This window comes from Balaenoptera borealis (genome assembly GCF_965194805.1).
Source record: "Balaenoptera borealis genome assembly, chromosome: 1".
NCBI classification, from domain to species: domain Eukaryota; kingdom Metazoa; phylum Chordata; class Mammalia; order Artiodactyla; family Balaenopteridae; genus Balaenoptera; species Balaenoptera borealis.
Window position 1 is genome coordinate 108,666,175 of NC_138860.1, and position 14,490 is coordinate 108,680,664.

The window sequence follows — 14,490 nt, forward strand, 5'->3', positions numbered from 1 at the left end:
ATCTTGCTGTGATTTATGTCATAGATTGTTCTGCCTATGTTTTCCTCTAAGAGTTTTATAGTGGCTGGCCTTACATTTAGGTCTTTAATCCATTTTGAGTTATTTTTGTGTATGGTGTAAGGGAGTGTTCTAATTTCATTCTTTTTACATGTAGCTGTCCAGTTTTCCGAGCACCACTTATTGAAGAGGCTGTCTTTTCTCCATTGTATATTCTTGCCTCCTTTATCAAAGATAAGGTGACCATATGTGCGTGGGTTTATCCCTGAGCTTTCTATCCTGCTCCATTGATCTATATTTCTGTTTTTGTGCCAGTACCATACTGTCTTGATTACTGTAGCTTTGTAGTGTAGTCTGAAGTCAGGGAGCCTGATTCCTCCAGCTCCATTTTTCTTTCTCAAGATTGCTTTTTCTATTCAGGGTCTTTTATGTTTCCATATAAATTGTGAAATTTTTTGTTCTAGTTCTGTGAAAAATGCCAGTGGTAGTTTGATAGGGATTGCATTGAATCTGTAGATTGCTTTGGGTAGTAGAGTCATTTTCACAATGTTGATTCTTCCAATCCAAGAACATGGTATATCTCTCCATCTATTTGTATCATCTTTAATTTCTTTCATCAGTGTCTTATAATTTTCTGCATACGGGTCTTTTGTCTCCTTAGGTAGGTTTATTCCTAGGTATTTTATTCTTTTTATTCCAATGGTAAATGGGAGTGTTTCCTTAATTTCTCTTTCAGATTTTTCATCATTAGTGTATAGGAATGCTAGAGATTTCTGTGCATTCATTTTGTATCCTGCTATTTCACCAAATTCACTGATTACCTCTAGTAGTTTTCTGGTAGCGTCTTTAGAATTCTCTATGTATAGTATCATGTCATCTGCAAACAGTGACAGCTTTATTTTCTTTTCCGATTTGTATTCCTTTTATTTCTTTTTCCTCTCTGATTGCTGTGGCTAAAACTTCCAAAACTATGTTGAATAATAGTGGTGAGAGTGGGCAACCTTGTTTTCTTCCTGAACTTAGTGGAAATGGTTTCAGTTTTTCACCTTTGAGGACGATGTTGGCTGTGGGTTTGTCATATATGGTCTTTATGATGTTGAGGTACGTTCCCTCTATGCCTACTTTCTGGAGGGTTTTTATCATAAATGGGTGTTGAATTTTGTCCAAAGCTTTCTCTGCATCTATTGAGATGATCATATGGTTTTTCTCCTTCAGTTTGTTAATATGGTGTCTCACATTGATTGATTTGCGTATACTGAAGAATCCTTGCATTCCTGGGATGAACCCCACTTGATCATGGTGTATGATCCTTTTAATGTGCTGTTGGATTCTGTTTAATAGTATTTTGTTGAGGATTTTTGCATCTGTGTTCATCAGTGATATTGGTCTGTAGTTTTGTTGTTTTGTGACATTGTTTTCTGGTTTTGGTATCAGGGTGATGGTGGCCTCGTAGAATGAGTTTGGGAGTGTTCCTCCCTCTGCTATATTTTGGAAGAGTTTGAGAAGGATAGGTGTTAGCTCTTCCCTAAATGTTTGATAGAATTCGCCTGTGAAGCCATGTGGTCCCGGGCTTTTGTTTGTTGGAAGATTTTTAATCACAGTTTCAATTTCAGTGCTTGTGATTGGTCTGTTTATATTTTCTATTTCTTCCTGGCTCAGTCTCAGAAGGTTGTGCTTTTCTAAGAATTTGTTCGTTTCTTCCAGGTTGTCCATTTTATTGTCATATAGTTGCTTGTAGTAATCTCTCATGATCCTTTGTATTTCTGCAGTGTCAGTTGTTACTTCTTCTTTTTCATTTCTAATTCTGTTGATTTGAGTCTTCTCCCTTTTTTTCTTGATGAGTCTGGCTAATAGTTTATCAATTTTGTTTATCTTCTCAAAGAACCAGCTTTTAGTTTTATTGATCTTTGCTATCGATTTCTTCATTTCTTTTTCATTTATTTCTGATCTGATCTTGATGATTTCTTTCCTTCTGCTAACTTTGGGGTTTTTGTGTTCTTTCTCTAATTGCTTTAGGTGTAAGGTTAGGTTGTTTATTTGAGATGTTTCTTGTTTCTTAAGGTAGGGTTGTATTGCTATAAACTTCCCTCTTAGAACTGCTTTTGCTGGATCCCATAGGTTTTGAGTCGTCCTGTTTTCATTGTCATTTGTTTTGAGTTATTTTTTGATTTCCTCTTTGATTTCTTCAGTGATTTCTTGGTTATTAAGTAGTGTATTGTTTGGCCTCCATGTGTTTGTATTTTTTCCAGATTTTTTCCTGTAATTGATATCTAGTCTCATAGCATTGTGGTAAGAAAAGATACTTGATACGATTTCAATTTTCTTAAATTTAACAAGGCTTGATTTGTGACCCAAGATATGATCTATCCTGGAGAATGTTCCATGAGTACTTGAGAAGAAAGTGTATTCTGTTGTTTTTGGATGGAATGTCCTATAAATATCAGTGAAGTCCATCTTGTTTAATGTAGCATTTAAGGCTTGTGTTTCCTTATTTATTGTCATTTTGTATGATCTGTCCATTGGTGAAAGTGGGGTGTTAAAGTTCCCTACTATGATTGTGTCACTGTCGATTTCCCCTTTTATGGCTGTTAGTATTTGCCTTATGTATTGAGGTGCTCCTATGTTGGGTGCATAAATATTTACAATTGTTGTATCTTCTTCTTGGATTAATCCCTTGATCATTATGTAGTATCCTTCTTTGTCTCTTGTAGTAGTCTTTGTTTTAAAGTCTATTTTCTCTGATATGAGAATTGCTACTCCAGCTTTCTTTTGATTTCCATTTGCATGGAATATCTTTTTCCATCCCCTCACTTTCAGTCTGTATGTGTCCCTAGGTCTAAAGTGGGTCTCTTGTAGACAGCATATATATGGGTCTTGTTTTTGTATCCATTCAGCCAGTCTCTGTCTTTTGGTTGGAACATTTAATCCATTTACATTTAAGGTAATTATTGATATGTATGTTCCTGTTACCATTTTCTTCTTGTTTTGGGTTTGTTATTGTAGGTCTTTTCCTTCTCTTGTGTTTCCTGCCTAGAGAAGTTCCTTTAGCATTTGTTGTAAAGCTGGCTTGGTTGTGCTAAATTCTCTTAGCTTTTGCCTGTCTGTAAAGTTTCTAATTTCTCCATCAAATCTGAATGAGATCCTTGCTGGATAGAGTAATCTTGGTTGTAGGTTTTTCCCTTTCATCACTTTAAATAGGTCCTGCCACTCCCTTCTGGCTTGCAGAGTTTCTGCTGAAAGATCAGCTGTTAACCTTATGGGGATTCCCTTGTATGTTATTTGTTGTTTTTCCCTTGCTGCTTTTAATATTTTTGCTTTGTATTCAATTTTTGATAGTTTGATTAATATGTGTCTTGGCATACTTCTTCTTGGATTTATCCTGTATGGGACTCTCTGTGCCTCCAGGACTTGATTAACTATGTCCTTTCCCATATTAGGGAATTTTTTGACTATAATCTCTTCAAATATTTTCTCAGACCTTTTCTTTTTCTCTTCTTCTTCTGAGACCCCAATAATTCGAATGTTGGTGCGTTTAATATTGTCCCAGAGTTCTCTGATAGTGTCCTCAGTTCTTTTCCTTTTTTTTTCTTTATTCTGCTCTGCAGTAGTTATTTCCACTATTTTATCTTCCAGGTCACTTATCTGTTCTTCTGCCTCAGTTATTCTGCTATTGATCCCTTCTAGAGAATTTTTAATTTCATTTATTGTGTTGTTCATGATTGTTTGTTTGCTCCTTAGTTCTTCTTGGTCCTTGTTAAACGTTTCTTGTATTTTCTCCATTCTCTTTCCAAGATTTTGGATCATCTTTACTATCATTATTCTGAATTTTTTTTCAGGTACACTGCCTATTTCCTCCTCATTTCTTAGGTTTGGTGGGTTTTTACCTTGCTTCTTCATCTGCTGTGTGTTTCTTTGTCTTCTCATTTTGCTTAACTTACTCTATTTGAGGTCTCCTTCTCGCAGGCTGCAGGTTCATAATTCCCCTTGTTTTTGGCGTCTGCCCCCAGTGGCTAAGGTTGGTTCAGTGGGTTGTGTAGGCTTCCTGGTGAAGGGGACCAATGCCTGTGTCCTGGGTCGATGAGGCTGGATCTTGTCTTTCTGGTGGGCAGGTCCACGTGTGGTGGTGTGTTTTGGGGTGTCTGTCACTTTATTATGATTTGAGGCAGCCTCTCTGCTAATGGGTGGGGTTATGTTCCTGTCTTGCTAGTTGTTTGGCATAGGGTGTCCAGCACTGTAGCTTGCTGGTCGTTGACTGGAACTGGGTCTTGGCATTGAGATGGAGATCTCTGGGAGATTTTCGCCATTTGATATTACGTGGAGCTGGGAGGTCGGTCGGTGGACCAATGTCCTGAACTTGGCTCTCCCACCTCAGAGGCACAGCCCTGACACCTGGCTGGAGCACCAAGAGCCTGGCATCCACACAGCTCAGAATAAAAGGGAGAAAGAAAAAGATTTTAAAAATAAAGTTATTATAATAAAAAACAAAAAATAATTATTAAAAAAATTTTTTTTAAGTAATTAAAAAAAAAATAAAGAAAGAAGAGAACAACCAAACCAAAAAACAAATTCACCAATGATAACAAGTGCTGAAAACTATACTAAAAAAAAACCCAGACAGACAGAACCCTAGGACAAATGGTAAAAGGAAAGCTATACAGACAAAATCACACACAGAAGCATACGCATACACCCTCACAAAAAGAGAAAAAGGGAAAATATATATATATATCTTGCTCCCAAAGTCCACCTCCTCAATTTGGGATGATTCGTTGTCTATACAGCTATTCCACAGATGCAGGTTACATCAAGTTGATTGTAGAGCTTTAATCCGCTGCTCCTGAGGCTGCTGGGAGAAATTTCCCTTTCTCTTCTTTGTTCGCACAGCTCCCGGGGTTCAGCTTTGGATTTGGACCCGCCTCTGTGTGTAGGTGGCCTGAGGGCATCTGTTCTTCGCTCAGACAGGACGGGGTTAAAGGAGCAGCTGCTTCGGGGGCTCTGGCTCATTCAGGCGGTGGGGGGGAGGGAAGGGTACAGATGCGGGGCGAGCCTGCGGTGGCAGAGGCCGGCGTGACGTTGTACCAGCCTGAGGCGCGCAGTGCGTTCTCCCAGGGAAGTTGTCTCTGGATCACAGGACCCTGACAGTGGCAGGCTGCACAGGCTCCCGGGAGGAGCGGTGTGGATAGTGACCTGTGCTTGCACACAGGCTTCTTGGTGGCGGCAGCAGCAGCCTTAGCGTCTCACGCCTGTCTCTGGGGTCTGCGCTGATAGCCGCGGCTGGCGCCCATCTCTGGGGCTCCTTTAAGCAGTGCTCTTAATCCCCTCTCCTCTCCAGGAAACAAAGAGGCAAGAAAAAGTCTCTTGCCTCTTTGGCAGCTGCAGACTTTTTCCCGGACTCCCTCCCGGCCAGCTGTGGCGCACTAACCCCTTCAGGCTGTGTTCACGCCACCAACCCCAGTCCTCTCCCTGGCATCCGACCTCCGAAGCCCGAGCCTCAGCTCCCAGCCCCACCCGTCCCGGCGGGTGAGCAGACAAGCCTCTCGGGCTGGTGGGTGCTGGTCGGCACCGCTTCTCTGTGCGGGAATCTCTCCGCTTTGCCCTCCGCACCCCTGTGGCTGCGCTCTCCTCCGTGGCTCCGAAGCTTCCCCCCTCTGCCACCCGCAGTCTCCGCCCGCGAAGGGGCTTCCTAGTGTGTGGAAACCTTTCCTCCTTCACAGCTCCCTCCCGCTGGTGCAGGTCCCGTCCCTATTCTTTTGTCTCTGTTATTTCTTTTTTCTTTTGCCCTACCCAGGTACGTGGGGAGTTTCTTGCCTTTTGGGAGGACTGAGGTCTTCTGCCAGCGTTCAGTAGGTGTTCTGTAGGAGTTGTTCCACATGTAGATGTATTTCTGATGTATTTGTGGGGAGGAAGGTGATCTCCACGTCTTACTCTTCCGCCATCTTGAAGCACCTCCGAGACAGAGACATTTTACAAACAAAAGACCTGATGAAATGTTCAATAACCTCTGCAGTCAGAGAGACAACATTTAGCAAGCACCTACTATGTTTCAGTAGGCCATGCACTTTGTAAAGGGTTTTTTGATTGAATCTTTCCAATTATGTAAAGTTGCTTTATTACTATGTTCATTTAACAAAGGTAATTTTACAGTTTTGAGAGATTACAGTTGAAATTTCTAACTGTTTGGTACCTGTTAGGTTTTTGAAGAAAGTCCCCTCATGCACATGAATACATTACCCACTTTCCAAATTAGATGTCTCCCTGTGGCTTTTGATCTCCTGCATTTTCCAGTATCCCTAGGAGGTAGGAAATTAGGCAACCGGCATTCATGCTGCTGTACTGAAAATGGTAAAGGAGAAAAGGAAAGGATGTGTTAGGTGGCTTTCCTAAAATCTCATAAATAGAGTGAGGTTACTGGAAATTGAATTTAGGACTCCTGACTTGCTGTTGCCCGTATCTCTGAGCACTAAAGACATTTCTACAAATTAAGTACAAAAAGGTTGGGCTAATGGGACCAAGGAGATACATTCTGAAATTATTCCCTTTTGTGTTTGAATCTCAGAATGTTTTAAGTGTAGTTTTTTTGTTTATTTAATTGATATTATTTCCATTAGTACTCTCTAAACTACCTTTTAAATTAGAAAAAGATGATATTATATGAATTTGGTTCTCTGCTAACTGACTTTTGTGCTAGTTTTCATCATTCCAAACAGACCAATGTAATCTATATTAATTTAAATGCTGTGTTGAAGTGATTTTTGTAAAAGATGATATGGAAAAATCAGATGTGATACAAGAATAATTATTGGCTGTTTGTTTTTTTGCAGTCACAATATGGAGCTTCAGTTTCTGCCACGCCTGAGCTACCCCTCTTTTATACTCCTATTGATCTGGTGGACATTAGTGTGGAAATGGCTGGATTGAAGTTCACAAATCCTTTTGGTCTTGCCAGTGCGACTCCAGCTACCAGTTCATCCATGATTCGTAGAGCTTTTGAAGCTGGATGGGGCTTTGCTCTGACCAAAACTTTCTCTCTTGATAAGGTAAGAAATTATTTTTGAAGTCATGTTTCAATATCTATCATGTATTTTAATTAGGGCATAAATATTATAATGGAAAGATTTTTGTGACCAATAAATAACAGTTATTAAACTACTGGATAAAACCTATTATTACAAATGAGTCTTTAATTTCCTTCCATTCCTTCTGTCCCATGGAGGGGGAATGGCATAGAGTTTTCATTGTGTTTTGTCTAAGAAGCATCAAAAATATAAATACTACAGAGTGTCTATTTCATTGAATAATCACAAACTCACTTATTCTTCTGTTGGCATTATTAATTGTTTTGTGATTTCTGGATGTATGTGAATGAGGACATATGCCTCAACTCAAAGTTAGAGAGACAATGAATTTTATTTGCACATAATCCTGGAATCCAAGTCATGTCAAAAAAAATCACTTATTGTAACTTACTGGTGCTGGGAATAAGATGCTTCTTGAATTTTTAAATACAGAAACCTTTCCCCAAATACAATACCTGAGTTTAATTTGACATTATGGCGTTGTACTCACAATGCAAGTGGACATACTTAGTAGAAAATAAACTACATATTAAAGTTCAGATTGATTCTTTAAAGTACAGAAAGCATATAAGTGAATGTTTTCAAAGTGGAATAATTTATGCAGTGGAGGATTGCATCCTTATACGGTTTTGTATTAGAAAAAAGCAGCAAAATTTAACATTTTTAGGCCCTTTATTGACAAAATTGTAAATGATACACCTATCGATATATTTAGTACTTACTAGTAGTTAGTAATAATTAATGTATATGAATGTGTGAATCTACTGACTGAGAAAAGAGTATCATTATTTAAATCAGCCTTATCCTTAGGCAAAGAAAATAATACACAACAAATATGCCCCATTAAGCACATTCTCTTCTTCTTTCACCTCTTACTAGGATCAATAGTTGGCATTATTATGGCTAAAACATCACAGCTGTTTTATTCTGACAGCTTTACAAGATGCTATGTGTAAGTGTGATCAAGAATATCTAGAGAATCCTCAAAAGTTAGAAAACTAGTGCATGAAAAAAAAGTTAAATATTTTAATGTTTAAATAGCTAAAGGGAGGTTTTTTTCATAAATTGGCTGAATACTTAGAAATGCTTTGGTTAAACAAGGTGTAAAAATAAACAACATATTGGATTTAGCTTTAGAATATCATTAATCAATTGTTTACAACCTTGTAGAATATTGACATTACATTTGTTTTTATTTCAGTTCTTCCTTTAAGAATTACTTGGAATATAATCCAAGTGTTTGACTATAATCAAATGTTTAATCCGTTGAGAAAAACTGAGTCTCTGATATCACTTAATGACTACTTTAGTTATGCTATTTAAAAAATTGTATATGTAAACAGAAATAGGGTGGCTAATCAGGTATAAGGGAAGAATTGTAGGGGAAAAAAAAGTGTTTGCTTTGAACTTCCTGTTTGCTTACAAAAATTGAATTCTGATTAATCAGAGACATCTGTCTTTACTCTGTTGTTGACATGCATTGATTTGTGAAGCTATCTCTTTCAATAACCTAAGAGCAGTTGCCTTTATTAGGATCACCAGCAGAAATAAATGTGGGAGCTAACTTCCTTCTGAACCTCCAATTTGAATTTAATCTACCAATTCAGAAGTCTGTGATGCTGGTTCAAAAGGAGAGTTATGGACAAATGCAAATTAAAGTTGGCACATAAAATATAATGACAGGGGGTTTTAGGAAGCTCCACTTTACTTACTTTGATGGTGCGTACAACAAAATATTTGTGCAAAAACTATTTTAAATGTATTTGTGCAGATTGTAATGACATAAATAACAACGCCACCTTGGGCTTATATAATTCTATTTTCAAAAATGATTTTTTCCCGTACTTGATTTTGCAAAGTAGTCGTTTTGCTTCATAGAGATCTACTTCTTTTCGTTTTGTGTTCTTATATTGTCTCTAATTAGTGATTACCTTTTTGTGAATTTATTATCGTCTTATGAGTTTTGTGCTTTCTTATTGGTGAAATATTGTAGTATAAACACACGTTTTTCACAGCCTCTTACTAAAGACATCTATTAAAGTATTATGTGTACTATACATTTGTGTGGCATTATAGCATACCAATTTAGATTAGCCTTATTACAGTTTAGTATGTGATTTCAAGAGTCTACTTAAAATGTATTAAAATTCAGAGTCTTGACATTTGAAATTTGTATGCTCTTAATATGACAAAGGTTATTCTATGGAGTTTTGTTATCATATGAAATATTAATATTTCACAATACAGTTTTGATGAAGTACAATTTGCCGAGCTTGCATATGATAAAGAAATTAAATGCTTGCCAAGGGAGTTCAGTAAAAATTAGAGCTCTGCCTGAACATCTGCTGGAAATTTTATTATCCTGTCCTACTGACAGTGTGGCTCCCTCATTGTTTTTCTAGATTGACAGCTGAATATTACACTGATTTCTGCCGCAAATATGTTTAGGTGAACTTTGTTTCCCTTTTCTTATTTTTTTGGGGAGTTTGGAACATGCTTTGATTTTCATCCTACATATATATTTTTTATACTCTTGACATTTGTAGATGCCAGATTGAGGTCTAATATGCTGTAGCAACGAAAGACCATTGACTTACAGTGAAATGCCAGTTGATATCTCAGTAAACAGAAATATTATTATTCTTTACTGTGCAGTCTGTATAAAAGCTGTATGTGCTTTCTTTAGGGAGGCAAATGATAAGATTTTTAATGTCAAATATAAAAAGATCTATGTTTGCTCTTGTGTTAAATAACATCAAAGGTGGCTTTTATTAACTATATTTTTTCTTCCCAAATCAGACTTTCCTAGAGTGTCCCAAAATACCTAGCTTGCTTTTCTTGAGATTCTGTTTATGTGTTATAAAGACAATATTTGAAATATCATGATAAAAATATTTAAAATATAATTGTAAATTTTAATATAAATATATATTGAGTTCAAGTTTAAAAAGGTAGGGGAGAAATCAATCTGTCAAGCTTAATTAAAGCTAAAGTGTCCTGACAAACCAGAGTAATGCTCTGTTTAACTGGGAATATTAGAAATTGTTTAGATGTCACATAAAATAACCTCCTGACCTGTGTTTGCATTATACTGATAAGAAATAGATAAAACACTTTGTTTTTGCTGATTATATCATAAATTTTTTCTCATAGGTAGCCACATATTATATACTGCAAATATGGAATATCTAACTGCAGGGTGCATATATCTTCATCACTACACAGATAAACTCAGAAGTGTTTCTAACTATCATAAATCAAATTCAAACCTAAGCAGAAGTTCACTTCATTTATAAGCTACATATAGCTATTACAGTACACTTGTAATTTATTTTTAGTAAGAAAATGTCTTGAATGCATATATTTTGTTTTAATAAGTATCAAATAATTAGGTATGTAGGTATACAAATAATGAGTCTCTCTCAGCATAAAATACTGAAAACTAAAATCTGAGAAATATTTAAGGTTCTTCATTATTTCTTTGGCATCAAAGTATTGATTGTAACTGTTTCCATAAAATACAATCTTATACCACATAGCACGGTGCTTAGTGTGTAGGAAGAGTTTGATAAATGTTTTATAGATATTCTTTGGATAAATGAATTAGTAAATGAATACATAGATTTCTTGGCAACAGCATATTGAGTTTATTTTTCTTCCAGCCATATGAACAGACAGTTAACACATAAAAAATGGATTGTTCTGATTATTGATCTCAATCAAGGGAGAAAAGGCCAATTTAAAATTTTCATATCCCAGGTCGCTTTTATAGTACATGTATACATGTCTAAAAATGAAAATGTCAGTGGAATTTCTAAATGCATGGATTGTGTATTAAGATTTAGGTTGTTGACTAAGCCTTTAAAATGCAGAGAATTTTTGAGAAAATGGAATAAGTATTGTACAGTATTAGGACGGGAAATAAAAATTATCTGGCCAAATTATGTGTCAATAGCCCTGACAGAAGAAATGTAGCCTGTTCTTGAATGCCTTTAGTGACAGAACATGCTAGATCTTTAAGGCACTGCAGCCTGTTATAGCTATAGAAAGATCTGTTTTAGAAATGTATTCCTTTTATTGTCCCCAAATCGGCCTTCTCATAAGTTGCATCCATATTTTATAGTTCTGCCCTCGGAGACATCATGACATAAATTAATCTAACTTATTAACATAAATGAATTGTTGATTTTAAAATATGGTGTTCTTTTCTTTTTTCCTTCCAAGTAAATAAATACCTTAGAGGAAGGCTAACAAGTATGGCGAGGCAGTGCCATCTAGGGAAAATAAATTTGACCTGGGCAACAACAGTCTCTGTCCAAAGTTGCTTCTGTATCACTATCTTGAACATGTTGTTTGAAATTGCGGGTCGTTGTTATGATTATTATTTTTATACACATTACTAACTACCATTTATCAATTACTTAGAATGTATAGATATTGCCAAATACTTTTCATAAGTTATTCATTGAATCTTCACGACATCCCTATAAGATAGATAGTATAATTTTTTTAGATGAAATACAGCCCACCCTTGAACAACACTGGTGTTAGGAGCACCGACCCCCTGCAAAGTCAAAAATCTGCTTATAACTTTATAGTCAGCCCTCCGTATTTGTGGTTCCACATCTGCATATTGGACCAACCATGGGTCCATATAGTACTGTAGTACTTAATTACTGAAAAAAATATGCATATAAGTGGATGCAGTTCAAGTCTGCATTGTTCCAGGATCAACCGTAATAGTCTGAGAAAGCTAAATAAGTAGCCCAGGAGTTGGAACAACAATTATTTATTCACTCAGTTATACACATTGGTAGTTTGGCTGAGCTCACATGGGAAGTTCTTCTGCATCACATGATGTCTGCTGGGCTCATTCATGCATTTGCAGTCAGTTGGAGGGATGCCTGGGGACAGGCAAGATGGCCCCACTCATGTGTCTGGTCGGAGTTGCTGTAATTGCTGAGATGGCCGGGCCCTTTTCTCCATCTCTTCATAATCTCTCTTGTCTCTTGGTATCTCAACATCAAGGAGAGTATCTTGGGCTTGTTCACAAGGTAGCAGTGTTCTAAGAAGGCAAAACTCGAAGCTGCAAGGCCTTGCTGAGACCTCAGAAGTCACACACTGTCACTTCCACTGTACTTTCTGTGACAAAGCAAGTTACAAGGTACAATATACATGCTGTATTCAAGAAGTAGGTAAATACCATCTGCTCATTGATGGGAAGAACAGCAAAGTCATATCACAAAGGGGCATGCATACAGCATGGAAGGATTATTGCAGCTGTCTTTGTAACTTGCCCTCTGGTCACAATAATTCACATCCCTTCCACGTGCAAAATGCATCCACCCCATTCTAAGACACTCAAAATGTCATCCAATCATGATTTGGGGCTCAATGTCTATGATCTAGTGATCTGTATCAGGTCCTAACCCATATAAGGCTGTTCGGGTTCAGCTTCACTTTATCCAGGATTCTGTGAAATAGAAAGACAAGTTGTCTATCTGCTATACAGCCAACATATAATGATATGGTCATGAGAACCACAGCAGATACTCTCATTCAGGTAGAGAAGAAATGGAAGGAAAATAGCAATCACTTGTCCATTGCAATTTTGAAATTCAGTTGGGCACATGTTGTCAGGGCCCCTTGCTTAATTAAGATCCAGTTCTACTCTCTAGTAGTGGTTCCCTAATCCATTGTTCCTATCCACTATTGGCCCTAACTTCTGGGATCTTGCTTCTGTCCTCTGAGTTTTGTTTTGCTTTGTTTTGTTTAGAAATGACCACTGATGGTCCATGTTGGCAGTTGAGTAGCCTTTTCAGCCTGTTTCTGCCCATAGAAAGTTAGGAATCCCTATTCCTCGCTTTATTTTGAATTATTCCTTTTAGTCCTAGGTCATAGTGATGTCACCACAAAACTGTCTTAAAAACTTTTCAGATCTGTTAAGGGCCGACTCCATGCCCCAAAGCCACATCCATAAGTCTTTTTGAGACAGACTTCTCTTCATTTTGAATATGTCTTGCTGCTGTGACACAGTGTCCTAAAGATTCTTAGAATCGATATTGTCTACTTGAAAGAATCTACTAGGACCTGATTGAAATCTTTGTAAAGTCCTAACAAAGTATCATATAGCAACGCTCTTGATGTGATCTTTACCCCAGGGTCATTTCTTATTTGGAAAGTCTTTTTCCTTCCAGGAGAGATGAAGTGTGAAGAATAGCTTTATTTTCCAACCCAGCAAGTCCTAGGCTCCTTTGGTTTACTCACTCTAAGTTTGCTAACAGTCAAATATATCCTTATTTGGCTCTTTTCTCTCTTACAGTACCTTACTATACTTGGGCAGAAACACTCAACTGACACTTCCAGCATTCTGTCTAGAGATTTCTTTAGTCAGATCCGCAAATGCATTATATACATTTTCTATCTTCTGAATGATCACCAGTGACATTCTTGCCACTTGTTCTGTCACTGCATAATACAGGCCACTCTTTTTTTTTAATTAATTAATTAATTTTATTTATTTATTTGGCTGCGTTGGGTCTTCGTTGCTGCGCGCGGGCTTTTCTCTAGTTGCGGCAAGCAGGGGCTGCTCCTCGTTGCGGTGTGCGAGCTTCTCATTGCGGTGGCTTCTCTTGTTTGTGGAGCACGGGCTCTAGGCACACAAGCTTCAGTAGTTGTGGCACGTGCTCTCAGTAGTTGTGCCTCGTGGGCTCTAGAGTGCAGGCTCAGTAGTTGTGGCGCACAGGCTTAGTTGCTCCGCGGCATGTGGGAATCTTCCTGGAGCAGGGCTCGAACCCGTGTCCCCTGCATTGGCAGGCAGATTCTTAACCACTTCGCCACCAGGGAAGTCCCAAGGCCACTCTTTTCCCAGTCTCCAATAGCAATTTTCACACTGTGTTTCAAGCCTCCACTAACATTCTTCCAGATTACTAACAGACTACTCTTGAACTTTCAAGAGAGGCCTCTGCCTGCCTCTCAATCTGAGATCCGGTGCTGCATGTTTTCGATTTTAGGCTAGCAAATATTTCTGTATCATTTATCAGTTGCTGTATATCAAACCACCCCACAATTTAGTGGCTTAAAGCAACAAGTAATCTGCTCTTGATCCTATAGTTTGGTAATCTGGTCAGGGCTCAGTTGGGTAGGCCTTTTTTGCCCCATGTGATGTTACTTATTCTCACTAGCGCATTTGTGGCCAGGTGACAGACAGCTTGGTGGCTGGCTTGTCCCTGATGGCTTCATTCACATGCTTCGGTCCTCAGACGGGACCCAGGAGCGTGGGAATGGTTCTACTCATCCAAAGGCTTAAATTTGCCATGCCAGGTTTTGAACCAAGGTCTATTTGGTCTATTTCAGGCTCTTTCCTCTATATGATGCTGTTTCCTGATTTATCCTCACTGGACCTCATTACTTTATG

At 37.9% G+C, this 14,490-nt stretch overlaps 1 protein-coding gene across 4 annotated transcripts in view; it reads left to right on the forward strand.

The window, feature by feature from the left end:
- DPYD (dihydropyrimidine dehydrogenase) overlaps nucleotides 1-14,490 on the forward strand; it is an 815,942-nt gene that overhangs the window by 412,807 nt on the left and 388,645 nt on the right. For all 4 annotated transcript variants that reach the window (XR_014242114.1, XM_082383233.1, XM_082383234.1 and 1 more), the window contains exon 13: nucleotides 6,819-7,034. Coding sequence is in view for 3 of the 4 variants with exons in the window: in XM_082383233.1 (XP_082239359.1) it covers nucleotides 6,819-7,034 (216 nt within the window). In the remaining variant the exon portion in view is untranslated. The remainder of the gene's footprint in view (nucleotides 1-6,818; nucleotides 7,035-14,490) is intronic.